The sequence below is a fragment of the Ornithodoros turicata genome, unplaced genomic scaffold (genome assembly GCF_037126465.1).
Source record: "Ornithodoros turicata isolate Travis unplaced genomic scaffold, ASM3712646v1 ctg00001055.1, whole genome shotgun sequence".
Taxonomy (NCBI): Eukaryota; Metazoa; Arthropoda; class Arachnida; order Ixodida; family Argasidae; genus Ornithodoros; species Ornithodoros turicata.
In genome coordinates this window covers 94,265-116,124 of record NW_026999451.1, presented here as the reverse complement: position 1 = coordinate 116,124, position 21,860 = coordinate 94,265, and the positions used below count along the sequence as shown (strand labels likewise).

The following is a 21,860-nucleotide window of genomic DNA, read 5'->3' as shown; positions in this document are numbered from 1 at the left end:
ATCTGAGCGTGTGTAAGGAGAACAAGTTGTAATATAATTGAAAGTGCACTGAACTACTATGTATATTAGAAGCGGTTACTCGTTTGGTTTACTACCATTTTTGAACTCAGTTATTCAGAAGACGTTCAAGACAGGCACAACAGCCGTATTAGAGGCATACTGGCATTCGCCATAAATAGGGGCATAATTGCAATGTGGATGCAGGTGGATATGACAAATCGTGTGGCATGACTCCACAGGGGTGTGTTTTTCCATTCTTAAGGATTACCGATACAGGATATGAGGCCATATAATAGAGAGTGCACAGATCACATCAGTGTAAAGCTGCAGTGTCGTCGAGTAATTTCCAACACTCCTACTCACAAAAAGATGCCGAACAGCAAGCATACATTTTTGTTTGAAAGAAAAGCCTTGAGCTTCAGGAGACACAAAAAGGACACTTTTTTGTGGTTGTTTAGCACTATATTCACACTGAACACATGAGCACATGGACAAACTCTGTGGCCATATGACAGCTATCAACAAAGTAAAAGAAGGAGAGCAAGTGCAACATGGGTGCTTGTTTAGCCTCGTTTACTACTGTTGTCTATATCCACACTCAATAAATGAGCACAGAAAAGCAATGCAGTCACACGGCAGCTGTCAATAACGCAAAAGCACGATAGCTACTGCTAACATATGGCTGCATGTTCTTCCACGTGCTTGTGTGCTCAGTGCACTGTAAACTTTTTCACACCTTTAAACGTGAGCGCTATGCGCATTCAACCTGGTTTTGTAACATTGTACCTCCAGGATGATATTTTAAAAATTCGGAAAGCATTAGAAAAGATCAAGTGTCAGTGCAAATCTTGCTTTCATTATGTCTTGGTGCTAATGCATATGTGCATCGCTACCGATAATCGAGCACGTGCAAGTGTCTACAATACTGTTCAACAATGTTGAGACGTTGCAAGACTGAATTTTTGGAGAACACACAACATTTGAGTAAAGAAAATTAGTGCGAAACCGTGCTCCATTATGATCTTACCAAAATTACACCGAAAAAGGTATACGCACTGCAAGTATTACACCTTTCAAGACATGAAAACGGTTACAGTGTGTATATAAACTGCTGCACTGGCTGGACAAATCCGTACTCATGTTAACGTAAGTTGACTTTCTTTTAAGTAGTTGACACGGTCATGAGGCCATGTACAATTTGTTCACGAGCTCATGCTACAGTATGGCAGAACCACACTTCCGTTTTGATGTTGCATGCACCAGCTGACTTCTATTATATTTGTCAATACGATCTATTGATGAGTCTAGCCTATGTTTTGTTATATTTGGACATTTCCACCATCACGATCACATTCAGCATCGCCACCGCAGCTCCGATCATTCCAGTCACCTCTCATCGTCACCACTTATCATTGTCACCACTCATATTAGACACCCTAGCTATGGAAAACCTCCCCACTTCATCATCAGAATATGTATATATGTTGTTTGTTATCTTCATCTGTTCTTTAGTAAACACATCCCCCTTGGAAGGTACTATACGCAGTAATTGATTCCATTCAACTTTAAGCGTGGTGCAATGGGAGCAAGGGATCTTCAAAGTTTCTGTGCAATTCAACTCTATTGCGGCACGACATTTCAGATATATTAGTGGAATCAGCATGCGGAATGCTATGCCAAGTTTGTAGAACAGAGAATACTTCTGTATGGTTTCACATATCTGTCGGTGTCTACTTGTGATGCCACAGGCCCACGCTGTGGCTGAACTCTGCAAGACGCACATCCCACTTGTAGGGATCCTCTGTCATATGTGTCTGCTTGTGACATCGCAATTCGTTCTGTGGGTGACCCTGCAGGTCAGAACTCGCACCTGTATGGCTTCTGGCCCGTGTGTGCGCATTTATAATTGTTCAGATTTGTGTTCTGGCTGGACTCTGCAGGTAGACATGGCACTTGTGTATGGCTTCTCCCCTGCACATAGTGCCGCAAGATCATTGCCATGGCTGAACTTTGCAAGAGAGGGGACTGCACTCGTACAGCTTCTTACACGTGCGTTTTCCCTCGTAAAAAGACGTACTTGTGTTCTGGCTGAAGTCTGCAGGAGAGACATCGCGCTTGTATGGCTTCTCGCCCTCGTGCCTGCACTTGTGGTTCCACAGCTCCGTGCTCTTGCTCAACTCGGCAGGATAAACATCGCACTTGTATGGCTCCTCGCCCGTCCGTGTGTGTGTGTCCACTTGTGCTGGTGTAGGTTCCCGCTCTGGCTGAACTCTGCAGGGCAGACATCGCACTTGTATGGCTTTTCGCCCGTATGTGTACGCTTGTGCTGCTGTAGGTTCCCGCTCCTGCTGAACTCTGCAGGGCAGACATCGCACTTGTATGGCTTCTCGCCCGTGTGTATCTGCTTGTGCTGGTGTAGGTTCCCGCTCTGGCTGAACTCTGCAGGGCAGACATCACACTTGTATGGCTTTTCGCCCGTATGTGTACGCCTGTGCTGCTGTAGGTGGACACTCGTGTTGAACTGTGCAGGGCAGACATCGCACTTGTACGGCTTCTCACCCGTGTGTGTCCACTTGTGCTGGTGTAGGTTCCCGCTCTGGCTGAACTCTGCAGGGCAGACATCGCACTTGTATGGCTTCGCACCCGTGTGTGTCCGCCTGTGATACCGTAGCTGGAGACTCGTGCTGAACTGTGCAGCGCAGACATCGCACTTGTACGGCTTCTCGCCCGTGTGTGTCAGCTTGTGCTGGTGTAGGTTCCCGCTCTGTCTGAACTCTGCAGGGCAGACATCGCACTTGTATGGCTTCTCACCCGTGTGTGTCCGCCTGTGATACTGTAGGCTCCCACTCCGGCTGAACCCTGCTGCGCAGACAACGCACTTGTATGGCTTCTCGCCCGTGTGTGTCCTCTTGTGCTGGTGTAGGTTCCCACTCTGGCTGAACTCTGCAGGGCAGACATCGCACTTGTATGGCTTCTCACCCGTGTGTGTCAGTCTGTGACGCTGTAGGCTCCCACTCCGGCTGAACCCTGCCGCGCAGACATCGCACTTGTATGGCTTCTCGCCCGTGTGTGTCCGCCTGTGATACTGTAGCTGGACACTCGTGCTGAACTGTGCAGGGCAGACATTGCACTTGTACGGCTTTTCGCCCGTATGTGTACGCTTGTGCTGCTGTAGGTTCCCGCTCCTGCTGAACTCTGCAGGGCAGACATCGCACTTGTATGGCTTCTCGCCCGTGTGTGTCCGCTTGTGCTGGTGTAGGTTCCCGCTCTGGCTGAACTCTGCAGGGCAGACATCGCACTTGTATGGCTTAGCACCCGTGTATGTCCGCCTGTGATACTGTAGCTGGACACTCGTGCTGAACTCTGCAGGGCAGACATCGCACTTGTATGGCTTCTCGCCCGTGTGTGTCCGCCTGTGATACTGTAGGTGGCGGCTCTGGCTGAACTGCGCAGGGCAGACATCACACTTGTATCGGTTTTTGTCTGTGTGTGCTCGTTTCCGCAGCTGCAGGTGCGCAATCTGGCTGAACTCCGCAAGGCGGAGATCACTCTTGTGCGGCTTCTTGCCCGTATGTGCTCGCTTGTGACACCATGGGCTCGTGCTCCACCGGAACTGTGCAGAACAGAGATTGGACTTGCATGGCTTCTCGTCTGTATGCTTCAACACGTGGTTCTCGTCACTCCCAGACCATGAGAACCCAGGAACAGAGGAACAGATGTCGCACCCAATACCCGTCTCTCCCATCTGAGCATCCGATGGAGGAGTAGTGGGACTCTCTCTTGCTGCTGAAATTTCGGAAATGGGACATTCAGAGGCCTTATCATCACGGGCGCATCTCTAATTGACAAATATTGGAAAAACCCTACGGTATCACTTTTGCGGTCACACTATGCGTGTCCGCCACAGCAAATAATCCTCCTTGGGACTCCCTGCGGTATTTGCTGTGAGGTGAAGTGAGGTGAGGAAAAACATCTGGGACAAAAACTGAGGTGAAGGCAAATATTGTGAGGGCGTTTGCACACCTCTACCTGTGTTCACTGGGTGCCGACATTTTGGGGAAACTAGATTGGATTACATTGAATAGACCCTTCCGCCACGCCAGGGTGCGTCAACGCGCGACAGCTGGATGTGCGTCCCATTGGACTTGCGGTTACAGCTGCTTTTGCGAAGACGCTTTTGATAGCTCCACGCAACCAGGTAGCACCAGCGCACGTTAACCTGTTTTGTTCCCCGTTGGTCTTCCAGTTTGCGTCGTTTGTTTGCGAACGGTGAAATGGTCTATAGGATATTCCCATACGATGTGCGAACATAACAGATTTTGCATCCGCCTCTATGGGCGACGTGTGGATGTAGACGGGCATGTCGTGAAGATCCAGAACGGCAGAAGTGCTTGCTAGCAGAAATGATTGACCCCAGAACCGAGCGTTGGAACAGACTCCAGGTATCACGGAAATCCCTGTAGTATTATATATATATACAGGGTTCGCCAAGATAAACTTCGGGGTTTGTAACGAAGATAAAACAAATAAGAACAGTGTCGGGGAGCAAAAGTAGATGTTAGAGGATGTATAATGCCCCAAAATTTTATGTCGATACTGCCATTTGGTCCGTTCCTCTGCGGATAAATTCCGCTATACCTGTCCGCTATACCTGTGTTTCAGCTCCTTTCCGTCAGATGGCAAAACAGTCGAACGCGGCGTTGCAGACGACATCGAAATCTGAACAAGTGGAACTGAATGCAGAATCGTACTCTGCAACTCCGCGTTCGACCCTTTCGTCATCTGACGGAAAGAAGCTGAAACACAGGTATAGCCGTTTAGGGTAGCTATTTTTTAATTTTCACGATTTATCCACAGAGAAACAGGCCAAGCGTCACTATCGACATAAAAGTTTGGGGCATAACACGTCCTCTAACATCTACTTTAGATTTCCGACACTGTTCCTATTTGTTTTATCTTCGTTACAAGCCCCGAAGTTTATCTTGGGGAACGCGTACGAGACATAACAAGGTTGAATCAAGAGCGGGCAAGGATGTTCATGGGGAGGTGTGAGTACAACATTCTGTTATAGCATGATAATTTTTGACTGTCCATTGCAGTTTTCTTGATATTTGCTCAGGATCGCTGTCTTTCCTAGGCCTAACAAGGACGACAAAACATACTCTTTTCGCTTAAAAATCGACGCCGAAGCACAATTTAAATGTGGTTTGCAAGACAACTGCAAGAGAACGTATACTAAGAGGGACTGGATTGTTGCCCCTCTCATAAAGTGTATCACTGGACTGCCCTTTGTTCAAAATGGGATACTGCAAATTTACCCGGCAAAGCACGTCACATATTAAATAACCGAATTAAAGTGATAAATATTGCAGAGCATGCCACAATCTGTATTGACAACAATGAGAATGGCTACGTCGCCCTGCGGGAAGGTCTGTGATAGGATGCAGAAATCGTCTGCTCTTGCGAGTGTCGATTTTCAGAAGCGACTGGGGACCGCGTCACCTCTCGTACATTTTCACTCGGCTCTCATACGAACAACGTTCTAAGAAATGGCTGACACGATGGTTTAGAACAACCATATAAATCTTCAGAGACAAGTTAGAAGTCGCAAGACGACCCCCTCACCCCCATCACAAATCTGAAGTGCCAGCCATCGGCGCGCACAGTAGGATTACAGCTCAGACCAACAATTTCCATTACTCTCCCCATTGCACACTGATCGTGTTTCAAAATGAAGTGCCGCTGACGATGTACATCGAGAAGGAGTAAGTGTTTATTTAAAAACCGCATTAAATACTCCCAGAAAGAAGATGCACGATTTGGCTTCCACGTATCCGATTATGCGCCACATTATCTGAGACCCCCCACAGTCAATGCATGGACTACATTCTCCGCTGGCGGGGATATATGTCGGAGTGTCCCCATTTCGAGAGCAAGGGGGATGACTCAATCCAAGGTCCTTCTACAGGTTCCAATTTCCATGACTAGTTGGTGACCATTTCTGGTTGACTGTAACGAAGCGTCAAAGGAACACGAACAGCAGATGTAAGCCGGCACGAGCGCTTGTGTTATCTTAGTTCTCTTGTCCATGTATCCTTTTGTGCTGCATTAGTCAACCACAATAAGCATTCATCACGAGAGGAGTAAAAAACAAAAGAGGAACAATATAAGAGCACGTTGCTTATGAAAATAAACCATGCATGGTTAGCAGTTCTGAGCCTGTCAAATGATGTTCCTTTCGTGTGTGTTTCCCAGACAGTGGTTTTTCTTACATTTCCCACGCATCCCAACCCAACCGACCTCCGATGCAACCCTTTTTGAGCCTCAGTCTCTTCCGCGATCTACTAGATTATAACCATGTCATAGGCACCCCTTCCCAGCGCCACATTTTTTGGAAAGTAGCGGTGGCACTACTCATCGTCCCAGTTATTGCTTCCTCAACTTCTACAATACTTTGTACTTCAGCTTACCCCAGTATTTCTGTACAAGCGGTGGATATTCCACAGGTGTTTCATTCTCAGGTTAGTTATCATCATTATTCTACGCATTTTCATAGGAGCTATAGGGTTTATTTACATGACGTCATCCGTAGGAGACCGCAACTGTCGCTAGCAAGCAGGTGTTCTGCCGTCAACGCCCTATTGTAGGTCATTTCCAAGTCATTACCCACATCGCAGTCACCGTATATTTGGAGTTTCAAAATTATTGTGCCATGTGATTTGTAGCATATCCAAGTAATTTCCATGTTTTCGACATTAACAGTCATCCACATAGCATATGGCAGCGTACGAATGCGGGTAAATAACTTTGAGAGACCTACAGTATGCCGGCGAGGTGACTTCAGTGAATAAACCCTATTGCTGTCGTCTGCTACGGTAGTCGTACATATGCTTCTACGTAGCGTTACCACCTTTCGTTGCGAAAAATACCGGCAGAGGGAGAGGTCGTGGAATAGAGGGAAAGGAGGAAAGGCTCGTGGAAAAGGGAAAGTAGGTGAGGGGTGGACGAGACACACACACATAGAGAGAAAGCGCGTGCTCGCTCAATGAATAAGAATGAATAACTAAGAAAACGACTGGTGACTGCGGAGCTGGGTGTGTGTTCCGGATTTATTCAAGCTGTAGTGGAATGTTGAAGGGAAAATCCCGTAAAAGCCCTTATGAAAGGTCTTGAGCCACAAATACCGGCAAAAGGCTGCCTGTATCACCTTCCTACCGGCACAGCACCCAAATACCCGGCCGTGCCGGTATAATACCGGCCTGGTGTATTCTACTAAGAGCGCTATGTCCTCGACCATCAGGACAACACAGAAGGCTCAAGAGTTCTGTTTTCTGCAGTGTTGCATGACAAATGAGAGACAGAAGAAATGGTCCGACAGAAAAGATATTTCATGTGATCGAAGCTCACTTGGTCAGTTCCTAGGAGGCTCTCAAGTCGCTGTCCCAGCGACTGTATAATACGCTACAGCACATTTTGCTATGTGTGTTTGAAGTGCCCGCATTATAGACCCCTCCCTGTTTGTAAAGAAATGACATCGTAGCATTCGACAGAGCCACCAATGCGGTACACTTGAACTACCATAATTTTACGCGTATTAGCCGTGGCTTATGCACAATTTTTTTTTTCACGGGCGCTCTGCAGCTTATCCACCACTGCGGCTTATCTCGCGACTATTTTTCCCTGGTATTTTCCCCATACGCCGGTTTTAACTAACGGGACGACAGTGTCTCTGGAACAGCACCGCCCTGCCAATGCACGAACAATGCGTAACAGGGGCGCGTCCATATTCGAGTCGACTGACCTTCCTGGTGCATTCCCTTAAGCAGCTTTAACGAAAAGTGGTGACAGTGATTCACGTCTTCTGGAAGGCCACTGACCCATCAATCCATGAAAAACGCCCAACAAGGGCACAATCTGGTAGAACTGTAGAGCTCACCCCAGAGTATGGACCACTGGGTTTATGGCCTTCTCAATATATCCTTTGTCGCAGAAATCAGTTGCGTCGCACTGCCCTCGGCTTATCTGCCCAAAAATTTTCAAATGTTCGTAAAAACGGGCCCTGCGGCTTATCTGCCGTGTGGCTTATACGCGTGAAATTATGGTACATTCGAAGCTAGGGGTGAACAAGGTCGTGCCCGAAAGCAACGGTCTTGATGGGATTACGATGGTCCCTGCAAGGGACGAGACCTTCAGTCCTACTTTTCTTTCAGTAGGAGGCAGCGAACAAGTGCCCATTCGTGGAGCCCAACCCTCCCCTTCCAATTTGTTTTGGTTTCAGTCTGTTTACCAACATCATGATGACGTTTCTCAGGCAGAGATCTATTTTGCCAAGAAAAGAAATACAAGTTATTCATCTCGTTCACTTTTACAGCGAAAACTGTTCGTGCCTCCTCTCCAGATGTCAAATCGCCTGTGTTGCTCGTAGAAGCTCTTCCCATACATAGCAACAAAAAGAGAGAGAGAGAGAGAATGCTCGTCATCTTACACCGCTTTTTCCTTTTCCTCAACAATGCTGGCTTTACATTTCCAACAGATCCTCCCTCCCAATAACGGAGTCAATTTATTCACCGGCCACCTCCAAGGAGAACACTAGCTGGACTAGTCTTGGGTAAGCTACTCGTAAAACAAAAAGTAACAGGGCTATAGTTACAGTTGATGGGTCTGGGGTCGCTACGCCCAACGAGACGTTACATCCAACACGGCGTTACATCCATCTGTGGACGTATCGGCGCATTGGATGCAACGGCTCGTTGGCTATAACGGCACGGTGGTATGGATGTAACCGCACGGTGTACTTGGTGGCCCTTTGGACGTAACTGCTCGTTGGATAAGCGGCTTCAGAATATGTCATGTCCTAACTAATATGGCATCAATGCAGTTTTGGAATCAGCCACTCCGTAACAGATATTTCGTGGCGTATCTTCGGAATGTTTTTGTTTCTTTCTTTGTTCGTTTATTTGTTTCCGTGAGAGTCCGTCAAATTGCGCTGTTTTATGATTTGGTATGTTCACAAGTAACTGACAGAGTTGCTGTCGTAAGAGAATAAATTAGGTGAGGTTCTGAATTACAAGGTTGGTGCGCAAGTTGAAATCCCCAAATCTCAAAATATTCACGAAATAATATACCGTATTTTCACGCGTATTAGCCGCGGCTTATGCGCGATTTATTTTTTCGCGGACGCTCTGCGGCTTATCCGTGGGCGCAGCTTATCTGGTGACTATTTTTCCCTGGTACTTTCCCCATACCGCGGGTTAAACGAAAGGGCCGACAGTGCCTCATGTTTTACAGAACAGGACCGCCCTGCCAGTGCACGAACAATACCGAACAGGGGCAGGTCCACTCCACATTCGAGTGGACTAACCCGTCAATCCACGAAAAACACACAACAAGGGCACAATCCGATCTTAGTAGAACACTAGAACTGACCCCCTTTGTTATACATCATGCCGACACCCGAATGTGGACAGGGTTTATGGCCTTCCCCACGGTCTCCTTTGTCGGCAGACCCACAGGAAGGGTTCAATACACCTGTCATTGGGATAAAACGTGGTCAGCTAAGCGTCAGTTCTCATTTGACGAGAGCAGCAGCATTCGTGGACATAGGCACGGCAGTTAGAGGTGAGGCATGGCTCCAATGCTGAGGCATAGCCACGACAGCGGCTTCAAACTAAAAGTCGTCGACTTCGCGGACAAGTACGGGAACAGGGCAGCTGGCAGGGAGTACGGCGCTGACGAGCGTTGAGCGTCTCTGTTGATTTTGTATGTGCATCACTGGTGTAGCGCACAAAGCAGTTGCGTCGTATTACCCGCGGCTTATCTGCAAAAACATTTTCAAAATGTATCTAAAAACGAGTCCTGCGGCTTATCTGCGGTGCGGCTAATACGCGTGAAAATACGGTAGTTGCGCATTAGGTAAAAAAGCTGCTGGTGTCATATTCTGCTTGCCGTAGCTGGCCTCGCTGAGGGCGGGCTGCTCGTCACGACCAACGCAATGCGCCATTTAATGGGAGCAGCGCGCGTCCTAGGCCGACTTCCAAGGAAACTGTCGGGGGAAACCCAGGCAAAACCTCCTGGCAGCACGGCCGGACTGGGCATAAGTAAGAAAGCAACCAACACTGCTTTACGACAACGAATGGCGCGAAGACAGCGAACGACAAAGGTGACAGCAAAGCAGTGACAAAGATAACTTCCCGGAATGCAGACGCAGCATTGCGATTTTCTATATTTTCAAAGTGCCCTCCGTTGACAATACAAAAAGCCATCTGCTGTACACCTAACATTTTATTAATATGCACGTTGCGCCACAAATGCGTGTTGCTTAGAACTCAGTAACCTGCCTCACACTCTAACGACCTTGGTTTTGTGGTTGTACCAATATAGCAGCTGTCGATGAACTAATCAATGTCAATCCGTATTACAGGTGACTGCTTTTTATTTAGTTAGTTAGCTTTTTTCCTATTCAAAGAAGTACCCGTGATGTACCGAGTTAGCATCTAGGTTTGACACAGGCGTCTATGTTCAGCTACACCTGCGTTTTTTGCGCTGGCATTGGAACCATAACCAATGTCCCACACTTTCCTATGTCTGTGGATGTAATGGCCCAATGGACGTAACAGCTCGTTGTGTATGGTTTTCCATTGGATGTAACGGCTCGTTGTATGCACTGACTTATGGATGTATCGGCCAGAAATGGACGTAAAGTCTCGTTGGATGTAACGGTCGTTTGTGTGTAAGAGCAGGGTGGATGTAACGACTCGTTTTCGGATGTAAGCGCATGATGGATGTAACGGCGCGTTGGATGTAGTGGCACGGAATCCAGTTGATGTGCCAAAAATAGCAGCTAAGTTGCAGTTATAGTTACTTTCTTGCTCAAGTTACACAGTTACTGTTTCTGAGAGCAAGCAACTTAGTTACATTACGGCTACTTTTTTCTGAAAGTGACCGTGAGGATGATACAATTGTTGAAGACATACATTTATTTACATTTACTTAAACTAGCGCAGAAGCAATTTTCAACACCCTGTTTCCATCCTATAGAACAGTTAAGAAGGCCAGTAAGATGCACCGTGCGAAGTAATTTACGCCACAGAGTCATGATTATCGCAGAAATTGAATTTAAAGTACGTCGCAAGAAGCGACCGTGCGCAACGGCGGTGAAAAGCAGTAAGAGCCTGCGATCTGCCTAGAACCTCATGCTGACGCTATAAGGAGAACACTCGCTGATTGGTCTAGAGAAATGTCTGCTACTCCTCCGTCGTCTGCTACTCGGGGTTCCGAAAAAGCCTTTCTCCTGGCCTGGTAAACAAAAGAAAAAGAAAGCTTCATTTTGGGGCAAACCTGAATGAAATGAAAACCTAAACAATACTACATGATCCAGAGTGAGACTGCAAACATATCTCAATTTTTTTTTTGTTCAAAAGGAAAAGGAAGGTCCTTAGATCACTCTCCAGGTTCTTTGGCCCATTTCAGCCGCTGTGTTTTCGTTTCTTTTTTTTTTCTTTTTTTGTGGAGGAAGAAGTGGCATTCTTGAGGCTCAAAAGTCTTTCAGACTTAACTCCTACGACATCTTCTTCCTACTGAACTGTCACGTAGGCCAGTAAGATGCACCATGAGAAGTAATTCACGCCACACAGTCATAATTGTCATAAAAATTGATTTTAAAGTATGCCACAAAAGGCGACCGTAAAACACTGACCAAACATGCCATATACGTTTTTCACCCTAATCCCCAACACTTTGTCAAATAATAATGAATGTCAAATAATAAACATTTTGATAAATAAATCAAATAATTCTATGACATTTTTGGACAATTTATTCGTGTCGAACGTGGACAAATTTTAGCAGTGTATTATTAATGCTCGTATTTAACTGACCATTGTATAGGAGAAGGAGTTTTGGTGTATTTACTTTGTCCCTACATTCAAGTGAATCTAAATTTGCTTCTTCCAACATACATAGGGTCGTCACGACCGTTCTGGGGCACCAATAAAACATTATCATTACTGTTATTATTATTATTATATGTTAGCAAAGATGTCCTTCGAAACCTAAACAATACAAGCTGAGGAGCAGATCTTTGTAGTGTCTCTTCTTTTCTTCTTTTTTGATACTGTGCAGATGCATACTCTAAACAAGGTTGAACGAAGGTTTTATATGCCTGATAATTCAATATCTTTCTTTGTACCATGGCAAAATTTCCTTCTTAGCATCCACAGACTTCGGGTGGCTCTCGCGCGCATATGGCTATCCCATTCCAGATTATTCCCTTTAAATACATATACCGCCAGCAATGAGAAGGGTGCCAGAAGAAAGCACGGATTATCGGCTGTGCGCCGAATTGTTCCGCACTCTTCTGTTCAACCGCGCTGTTTCTGAAAGACAGATATGCAAATAACCCGTGGTCTCCCCTCTTCAACTAAAAAAGCAAAGAAAAGAAAAAAGAATGCAGGGGACACTGGTGGCTTGCTTTGTACGCTCAGAGAAAGTATATCGTCAAAAGTTCCACAAAGATAGGTGTGGATAACACACTGAACTCCTTTTGAACTCCCTTAACGGTGTCGATCAACCGGCTTTTGGTCAAAAGCTTTTTGACCAAACGGAGTTCGATCAGATGTCTCCAATCACACGGCACTCGACCAAATGTGCAGACACCGTGTTTTCGACTCCTCCCGCTAGAGGCGCTTCTCTGCTCTGGAAAACGCCCATTCTCTGGGAGAACTGGCAAAACTGGATTACGGCCGCAGAGGGACAGAGCGCTGACACTCAATGACTAGCGAACAAGAATGCTTGGACCTGTCGCGTCATCGGTGAGCCACCAGCTCCGGTGGCGCAGCGGTAACGCGTGCGCTTGGAGACTGGGAGGTCCGCGGTTCGAATCCGCGGGCCGGCTGTGCCGTCTGGGGTTTTTCCTGGGTTTCCCTCAGATGTGTAATAGGCGTATGCCGGCACAGTTGCCCTGAAGTCGGCCCATGGACGCAGCTATCCTCCCCCCGAGCGGATTCCGCTCGGTCTTCCACTTCACCCTTCCCTCTCCTCCTCTCCACCACCTTTCCCTTCCCGAGAAACATGCCGCCTAATCAGGCAGGCAGACCTCTCCGGTTCCTCCCAACGACACTCCTCCTCCTCCTCCATCGGTGAGCCTGAAGTTTTAGGGTCTTACCTGATTCTTCCCCGAATTTGCACCCCGAATTGAAGGTTGCCTCTTTAGGGCGAAACCCGATTTTTGCCTGGCAAATTGCCCTCACTTGGATGTCTGCAGGAATGCGCTACCTTACTTGTTTAGCAGCAAATGCAGTTACATCACAGTTTGTACCAAACCACTACATTGTAACCACTTTGTGTAACTGAGCACGATTTCCCCCCAAATTTAGCCTACTGGAAGTTTTTTCACCCAAATTCGCACGAATTTAGTGCCACACGTTTATTTACCCGATTTTTACCCCCCGAATTTAGAAAAATATTTCCCGAGAACTTCAGGCTCTAATCATACTTCTCCTCGTCACTATACCCAAGTGGCAGGTTAATGGGGGAACGCGCGGAGCCATGTTTATGCGTGTCTTTTCTTTGTTTTTTTCTGGGAAGCAAATTGCACGCATCAAGACCTTTCGTGTTATTTGGTAAATTGACATATACTTTCATCAGACGTCTTAATCTGAAAATTTCTGGATGTCCCTCTGTACGCCTCGAAGTATCGACTCTACCCAACGCGCTCGATGCACTCTGTCCCTCGTACTCAGGTGCTTCTACTAAACTGGTCTTTCAGAGACGCGCACCACGTGGGTGCGTGTATACGCCTCGGTGAAGTTTCCAGGGCATCTCAATGGTTTTTCGGCATCTCCTTCCTCCATACATCGAAGAGCAAGAGCTGCACTTATGAGCTCCGACATGGAAGCTAGAGCATGAGATACAGCTAGGAGCCAGGCAGCCGTAGGATGTTTTCGTGTTTGTTTGTTTACATTGCTCTAAACTGAAAGAGTTGAGGCAGGAACTGTAACATTGCAAGTTTAAAAGTCTTACGGTCTTGTTTTTGATAGATACTTAGTTTTACGGAAATAATTCAGACTCGAGAGTTTATGTATACTGTAGAAGTGTTTTTTTTGTTTTGTTTTTTTTGTGTGTGGAAAATATTTTCGCGTTTTCGAACAAAGCTGGTTTGAGGAGTAATTTGCGAGAACTTAAATTCGAGACACAGGTTTCCGGGAGGGCTTTGCTTTTGCATATCGTGCCGCAGTCAATACTCGGGCATGTTTCGGCACGTACCGAGACATCCATTGTTCACGAGGATGGTGGTGTTCTAGGCCAATCCTTTTCTTCTCCTCACAGACATGGGAGGAAAGGCCTTCTACAATGCCTTTATGGACCCTGCAGGAGGCCATATTACTCGCCGTGTGCAGGTCAGCAAGTCCATTTCAGCAGTGCTCATTCATTATCACTCGGGGCACTGAACAGTTCGGTTGAGACGTCGTACTATCATACAAGCTAGTTTTAAGAAGACGAGGAAAGGCATGTTGCGGCTTCGTGGTATAATTGTATATAGTAGGTACAGTGCCGTGCGCTTGTAGGAGTAACAGAAGTGTGATCAATTTTCATTTCTTTACATCTTGCTCTGATGGGATGGCCAGAGCTATTCGCGGGAACTTGAATTTGCGATTTTGGAGGAATGCGCGAAAAATAATTCCGCACGAAAAAAAAAAAAACAACACTTCTACAGTATACTGTAGTTGTTGAACAACGTGTTAAATAAATTACATTTAAGAAGAACAATAGGGGTATATTTTTCTCCTGAAACTGCACTATTATTTAATTTGTCTTTAATTAAACAAATGTATATCACATTCTGCTTCAAAACACTTATCAGTAGAAGTTTTTTGCTTGCTTTTTACACTCTTTTTAAGGAAAGGATTCGAAATATTCGAGATTCGTAAGATTCATGAAAGCGCAGAACGTTCCTTGGATTTGGATCCGGATTCGGATTCGTACAATTCTGGATTCGTCCCATATCTAGTTAAAACCAATTTATTTTTCCTCTACCGTACTTTTGCGGAATGGAAACCAACTCCGTTTGGATAGGCTCGTGGATTGAATTCTTGGATAAGCTTGTGACCCGAGTTATAACGTCTCGCAGAAGCAGTAGGTCTGTAAGCTATGAGTGAACACTGACTGAAGGCTGGATGAATCCATTTAGAAGCAATAAAACCTCAGTGCTAGGGTAAAAAAAGGACAAAGGACGAACAAGTATGATGATGACCACACTACCTAGCAATGGGGTTTTATCGCTTTTAAATGGATTACCAACCTGCCCAGATTTTAACGCCAATCAGTACGGGTAAGTGCAGTTGGATATCTTTCAAAACATTCCTAAAAACGGGCCCTGCAACTTCTCTGAGGTGCAGCTTATACGCGTGAAATTACGGTACTCCTGAGCCATTTGAAACGTATAAATATGGCAGCCGTCGGGGATAGCAACCTGGTTCTGACGGCCAATGAGAACTGTCCATATCTAAAATTCATGAGAGATAAGTTTCAAGCACAATTTTTCTCCCATCATCCAAGGAAGCAACGACTCCCAGTGAATCCTGCATATATACATGACCTTTTTTAGACACCTGGAAGGATTCTGATGCACTCGCGATATCCCATACTTCCCTGAGAATTCATTGTATACTCTATGTAGATGTGGCTGTTCATGCAAACATAGGCTTAACGGAAACCTCTTTTTTAACGTATTATTTCCATTGCACGTACAATTCCACATAAACGACAATTCATATTTGCACTCAGTTTAACAAAGTCCTTTCATTCAATAAGTTCTATTTAACGAAGCCCGTAGGTAACTGACACCTATTTACGGCATCCCATGTGCTGTTCCCATGTGCGTGTGAGAGAGAAGGAATCATGCTCCCCTGGGGAGGGAGGGAGAAGTCACTTTGCTGTAACACTAACAGTGCGATCGGTTATTGGTGTTGTCATATGAAATGATGTAATTGCTGGATCGGGCATGCATAACCGCTGCTGTGACAACTTTGCAACTGCTCCTCAATTACAATTGTTCTCGACTGTTTTGTTGCGGTGTTTTGTGATTACTGTGGTCCAACAAATCGAGCTTTCTTGAACAGATGAGAAATCTGCGATAATCACTGGCGGGTCCAAAAAGAAAAACAACATTTCGATCCGTAACCTACGAACATTCAGTGCTCGCCACATCGGAATGTACGCTTCGCACGAATATAAACTTTTTTTCTTTTTTTGTGCCCCTCAATGGCAAGTACGGCAATGACGTTTGTACTTGAAGATCTCCCGACATTCGAGAGTAGGCACGACGTGAAATATGACAAAGAATATCCGCGTCTCTTTTGCCCCCTTTGAGAATCTCCCATGGAACAGACTGTCTGCTCTGGAAAGTTGATACGTGTCAGTCTGTCTGTCTGTCTGTCTGAAAACTAAAGTGCATTTCTGTTGCATCCCCATTTTTGCCCATATCGTGGTATTGAGTTTGGTGTTGACTAAACCTCCTCGACCATTTTGTATTTACCTTCTAATCTTGAATCACAGTTGTGTCCCATCTCGTCCTGTTCTGTCAAGACGGCAACGTCATAAGGCTCTGTCTTGACTTCTATGATTGGATGTTCATTCGAAGAGTCCTCTTGACGGTCTTCTTTAACATCACACATCCCAGCTGTCATGCCTGAAGTAAAACATTATTGAAGTAAAACATTATTGAGGTAAAACATTATTGAGGTAAAACATTATTGAAGTAAGCTACATTGCAAAAGCTTTGAGTCACGTGATGGCCACCTCAGTAGAGAGTGAGGGATATCAGGAAACATAATGGATTTAAATCGAATCCAAATCAAGTCCGTATTTAAATTTATTCGTGTAAATCAAATCATTCTAAATCCAGATTTATTTTCAGCAAGCCAAATGAAATCGCTTTTTAAATGAGGATTTTTCAAACGCATCACAAAATCTGGAATAGGAACTAACACAGCTGAACACCTTTGGAATGGCTTCAGAATCGATGGCAGTTTTCGAAGCTCGGATTTTTTTTTATACACAATACCTAATTAATAACAGGAATTCCTAACAGTTGTGTAACTAAGAAAAGGAGGTAAAACATACGGAAGACATCTATTATAGTGGAACCGCATGAGCACAAAAAATGCAACTTGGTCATTATCTATTTCCTTATATATTGAGATTCAACAGTGACGTGAAATTTGATAAATAATCTCCACGTCTATTTTCCGTAACTTCGAGAATCTTCCATTGAACAGAACGTGTGCATGAAAGCTGATACCTGTCTGTTGTATCCCTCTTTTTGTCACGCTATTAAGTTCGGTGTTGACTAAATGTCCTCGACCATTTTGTATTTACCTTCTGATGTTGAATCACACTTATGTCCCATTTGGTCCTGTCCAGTCAAGATTGCAACGTTATAAGGCTCCGTTTTGACTTCCACGATTGCATGTTCCTTTGAAGACTCCTCTCGAGGTTCTTCTTTAATGTCACACGTCCAAACTGTCACTCCTGAAGTAAAACAAAAAGGAGAGAAGTAAGCCACATTGCAAGGCTTCGTATCACATGACGACCACCTCCATACTTTATCCGAACCTAGTTTAACCGTATTGCAGCTAGAGGTGTGTGTCGTCACCAGTAACGAAAAGTCGAGGCGCCGCCACAGCCAATGCTGCACTGGTTTAAGCGTGGGAAAGGGTTGGTGGGTGAAAAAAATTTGGGTCTTGGAAGGGTGTAGCGGCATACGCCCCGTGCAGCGCCTATAGGGTGCGTCACAAGTGAATCCCCTAGCGGGAGGAGTGGGCACTTTTCTTGGGACATCCAGCACACTGCAGGGATGGGCATAAATACATTTTTGAGTATTTAAATATAAATGCAAAATACTTTGTGGAAAAGGGCATTTAAATACCCTTCATAAATACTTTTCGATACGAGTATTTAAATACAAGATATAAATGCAGTTCCATAACATAAAAAACCCGAGACTAGGGGGCAAAAAAAAAATGACCTCGAGACAGAATTAGACCTTGAGACGAATTGAGACCTTGTCTGTGCTGTCGTTTTTTTGAACCCTAGTCTCTGGTTTTTATGTTATGGAGCTGCATTTATATCTCGTATCTAAAGATCTATACCACCAGCTCGCTTGCTACCTCGCGGTCGTCTCATTATAAATGCAGCGCTTAAATAGCTTAACTACTGTCAGGAAGATGGCATCTGAAATATACAGACAAAACGATGATCGTAACAGAAAATCAGCACGCAGCAATAACATTTATTTGTTAAATTACCGTTACAATTCTAATATTATTCGAATTATTATACATAATCCGAATTTGAGTTATTTGATTATTATATAGTTGCATAGAACTCTCATAATAATCAGACACCAAGCCAGCGAAAGGAAGGAATCTCAACGTGAGAGCCGCCACGATTGGTACGTCAGGCATAGCGTGTTACGAACATGTCTCCTACGAGGTCCATCCTTTCATGTCGCAGCAGGAGGCATAAACCGTACGATACTCCTTCCCTACGGAATCCAAGTGCACAGGTGATGCAAGCAAAACAAACACACTTCGCACCCTGCATGGCACAGGGAGCCCAAGCGGAAGCGACTCGCATTGGATTGGATGCCACTGCTCCCAACGCACCTGCGTCTTCACACGTGAAAAGGTTGTGGCCAAATCCTACCTCTAAAAAAAAAAAGATCTGTCTTGTAATCGAATTCGAACGTGAATCCGACATAACTTACTGAAACCTTGCTGGGATACATTCCCGCTGTGAACATTCCGTAAAACGCTCACCACCTTACGTAATTTATAAAATAATTTACCGTAACTATCGCTTCTTGAAGGAGACTCGCTGCAGTACTGTTCCTGTATCTGTTCCTGTTCATGTAGATGCGCAGCATCAGGAGGTTCCAATTTTACTTTCGAAAGCTGAACACCGAACTTCGGGGACAGGCACATTTCTTGCAGCTGCAGATCCATAAGGATGGGACTCAAGAACTCAAATGCGCAGGTATCACTTGGATCTTCTTTAATGAGAAGTTAACACCCCTTGTCCCTGAAATGAAACAAAAAGAGAGAGGTGGGTGACAGAATAAAAAAAATACACGTAGGTTCTTTCACCTTATATGATAAAAAAAACGTATTGAAAAATCTCCTTGTACAAATATTATGGGCTCAACGTTATTTGGCGTGCATAACAAAAAATTAGCCAAAGTTTAAAAAAATGATTCATCGCGCTCCAAAAAAAGAAAGGCCGAAATGTATGGTGTTACCTTACCGGTGGTGTTAGGAATACTCAAACCATTTTTGTAATTACTTAATGAAGTGAAAACAATTAGTCAGTTTTTTAATTGCAAGAAATAGAACCAAAATGCCAATGGGAAGGTTGTAGCGGTAAGCGGTTGCAAGTGTGTACCTGTAAGGGATCCTTTTTGTGCCGGCTCCAAAGACTACCGGTAACTTTAAGAAAGCAAAAAAAAAACGATGTCGGACGCATGGGCGGAGAGTTTTCAATCTGCCGGGGGGGGGCACAACGTCCACCCTCACCCTTTTCATGCACAGGGGCCAGGCAGGGTGTCTGGAATTCCTTGTTGCGACGTCGTGAGACAAATTTTTTACAGGATTACAGAATTTTTACAGGAAATTTGACAGCATGTCAGGATTTTTACAAATTTTTTTACAGGAAGCTTTTACAAGATTACAGGATTTTTACAGGATTCTTACACGATTTTTTTTACAGGATTACAGGATTTTTACACGAGGTCAGGCAGGCAGTCCGGAAGTCCTTGTTGCGGCGTTGCGAGAGAAATTTTTACAGGATTATCATGATCACCGACACACCCGGTTCTTAAGATATCCCTCGAAACTGTCATCTCAAGTGTCGGCTGGATAGACTTCCAGGAGGCCCCCCCCCCCTCCCCCGGGAAAATTCCGGGGGGGGGGGGGCTCAGGCCCCCAAGCCCCCCACAGTGGCAGCACTCTCAAGCGTCCCGTTATCGAACGAGGACTAGTCATAGTTTTCACTGACATTTTCGCTTGAGCCCTCGTGCCCCTGCTACAGATCCCACATTGGTGGTTTGTAAACCCGAAAGTAGGTTTTTGAAGACAGGAAAAGTTCTACGAAAGTTATGTTGCCGATGTAAGTCCACATTCCTTTGCCACAGCCGGATTGTTCTTCAAATTTTTTTTTTTCAGATAACCTAGGTTCTTCCGTTCTGATAAGTTCTAAAAGTTTCTTTCTTACACTGAGTTAAAAAAAATAACTGCAAAAAAGTGGAGCCGTTATGAAATGGGTGGTAATCATAAGGGCAAACTATAAGAAGACCACAAAGCCAGAAGACAGAACTACCAAAAGTAAAAAAAAAAAAAAAACAGCTCTAAGCTAAATTAATCGCAATAAAATAAAGTTGTCGGTGTTTGCCAAAATAAATCGTTTAAAAAATGAAACGTCGAAAACAATTGATGGGGAAAGTCACTTTTCCGGATAACTTTTCGAAAATAAACTCTCTGTATCAACGGCGGCAAAATTAATGTTGAAATAAATTTCACTGCCGACACAGCCGGGAGGAAGTTGCCCGCGGGAGGGACAGGTTAGGGTTAGTTCATTATGACACGCTGCCAACTGATACGGGCGGGTTGCTAATGATTTACTTCATAAATTATTGAGGCGATGGGATGCTCACGATTCCTGTCTGCTGGTTTATTGAGGTCTCACCGTGTTCAATAAACGCATAACCCATAGTGCTTTAAAAAAAAAAATATCTCTCCTTAGCACATTATTTCCCAAAGCCTGTCCCAAACTCTACTTTCTTGCTCTACTACTTTATGTAGCAGTTCGAACTTTTCAAAATACACTTTTCATTTCTTGATGGCTCGCGATTGGTCATTGGCCTTTTCGACTTTCCACTTTCCCGCCTTCTGAGTGTTTGGTATATAGACTTTTAGGCCTTTTTAATGGGCTTTTTTATGGAACACCTGAGTGAATAAGTGAAGAACGAATGCACATCTTTCACGAGACACATCTTTTACACACAGTGTGGTGCACACGCTTTGATGTGAATGCGTGTTTTTATTTCGCATTTGAAGACAACCAGCGCTTATAATTCGCTTTTCGAGGCTTCGACGTGTTTTTGAAAAAGAGCAAAAAGTTGGAACCCACCCTCCTTTGTTGGCACACGTTACAACATTTAATTATACTCTAGGCGAATTCTACAGGCGAATGTCACACGGCTAGATAGAACTCACTTGTGTTCTGAAGATGGAATCTTGTTTTACTCAACGGGCTCGAGCATGAGGTGTTTTGTGTGTCCTGCTCCTTGCTGTTCTGTCCTGGTTGCTTCTCCAATTGTTATTCGTCCCCGACCATCCTGGAGCACTAAGAGAGCACGGAACAAAGGATGTTATCGATAGTAATAATAATAATAACTGGGAAGTAGATTTACGCGTAATGTGAGACAGCCTCATTGTGTGGCGACGATCCCAATGTCGTTTCCATTGATACAGCACCACATTTACTTCGCCTCGAAGTAAAGAGTAAAGGGTGGTTCTAAGCAACACTCTAAGCTACTTTGCCATTACTAGAAGCGTGCTAGGAGCTTTGAAGTTTCTGCCGCGAAAATGTTTACATGTTTACTTACCGCCATAGAAGAAAGGAGGAAAGAATGGTGTCGATGTCGTGTCATGGCGCTAAGTGCAAAGAGAGATAAAATATGATAATACGTCTAAGAACTATACAATCGCGTTTTCTGGCACGCAACTTGAGGAATTTATTTCCCGATATCACGGAACTCGTGCTAATTTTGCCGTTAATTAATTTTGAGTGCGTGTGTCCCGCGA

General features: G+C 45.0%; 1 protein-coding gene and 1 long non-coding RNA gene across 2 annotated transcripts; both read right to left on the bottom strand.

The window, feature by feature from the left end:
* Positions 1-61: 61 nt before the first annotated feature.
* LOC135376202 (zinc finger protein 883-like) lies at positions 62-18,603 on the bottom strand. Its single transcript, XM_064608803.1, has 4 exons — positions 18,597-18,603; positions 17,377-17,529; positions 16,535-16,687; positions 62-3,786 (listed from the first exon to the last, which is right to left on the bottom strand). Exons 1-4 carry the CDS (start codon positions 18,601-18,603, stop codon positions 2,174-2,176), a joined length of 1,926 nt encoding a protein of 641 aa, XP_064464873.1. The 3' UTR covers positions 62-2,173.
* A 249-nt stretch (positions 18,604-18,852) lies between these two features.
* LOC135376205 (uncharacterized) lies at positions 18,853-21,519 on the bottom strand. Its single transcript, XR_010417575.1, has 3 exons — positions 21,467-21,519; positions 21,270-21,399; positions 18,853-19,080 (listed from the first exon to the last, which is right to left on the bottom strand). It is a non-coding gene; the product is annotated as an uncharacterized LOC135376205 (long non-coding RNA).
* Positions 21,520-21,860: the final 341 nt, after the last annotated feature.

What these genes read in the sequence shown, in the direction of transcription:
- LOC135376202 (XM_064608803.1), bottom strand. An exon ending in GTGTGATTCAACATCAGAAG is followed by an intron (nt 16,688 to 17,376) that starts GTAAATACAAAA and finishes GTTTTACTTCAG; the next exon opens with GCATGACAGCTGGGATGTGT. An exon ending in CTGTGATTCAAGATTAGAAG is followed by an intron (nt 3,787 to 16,534) that starts GTAAATACAAAA and finishes CCGAAATTTCAG; the next exon opens with CAGCAAGAGAGAGTCCCACT.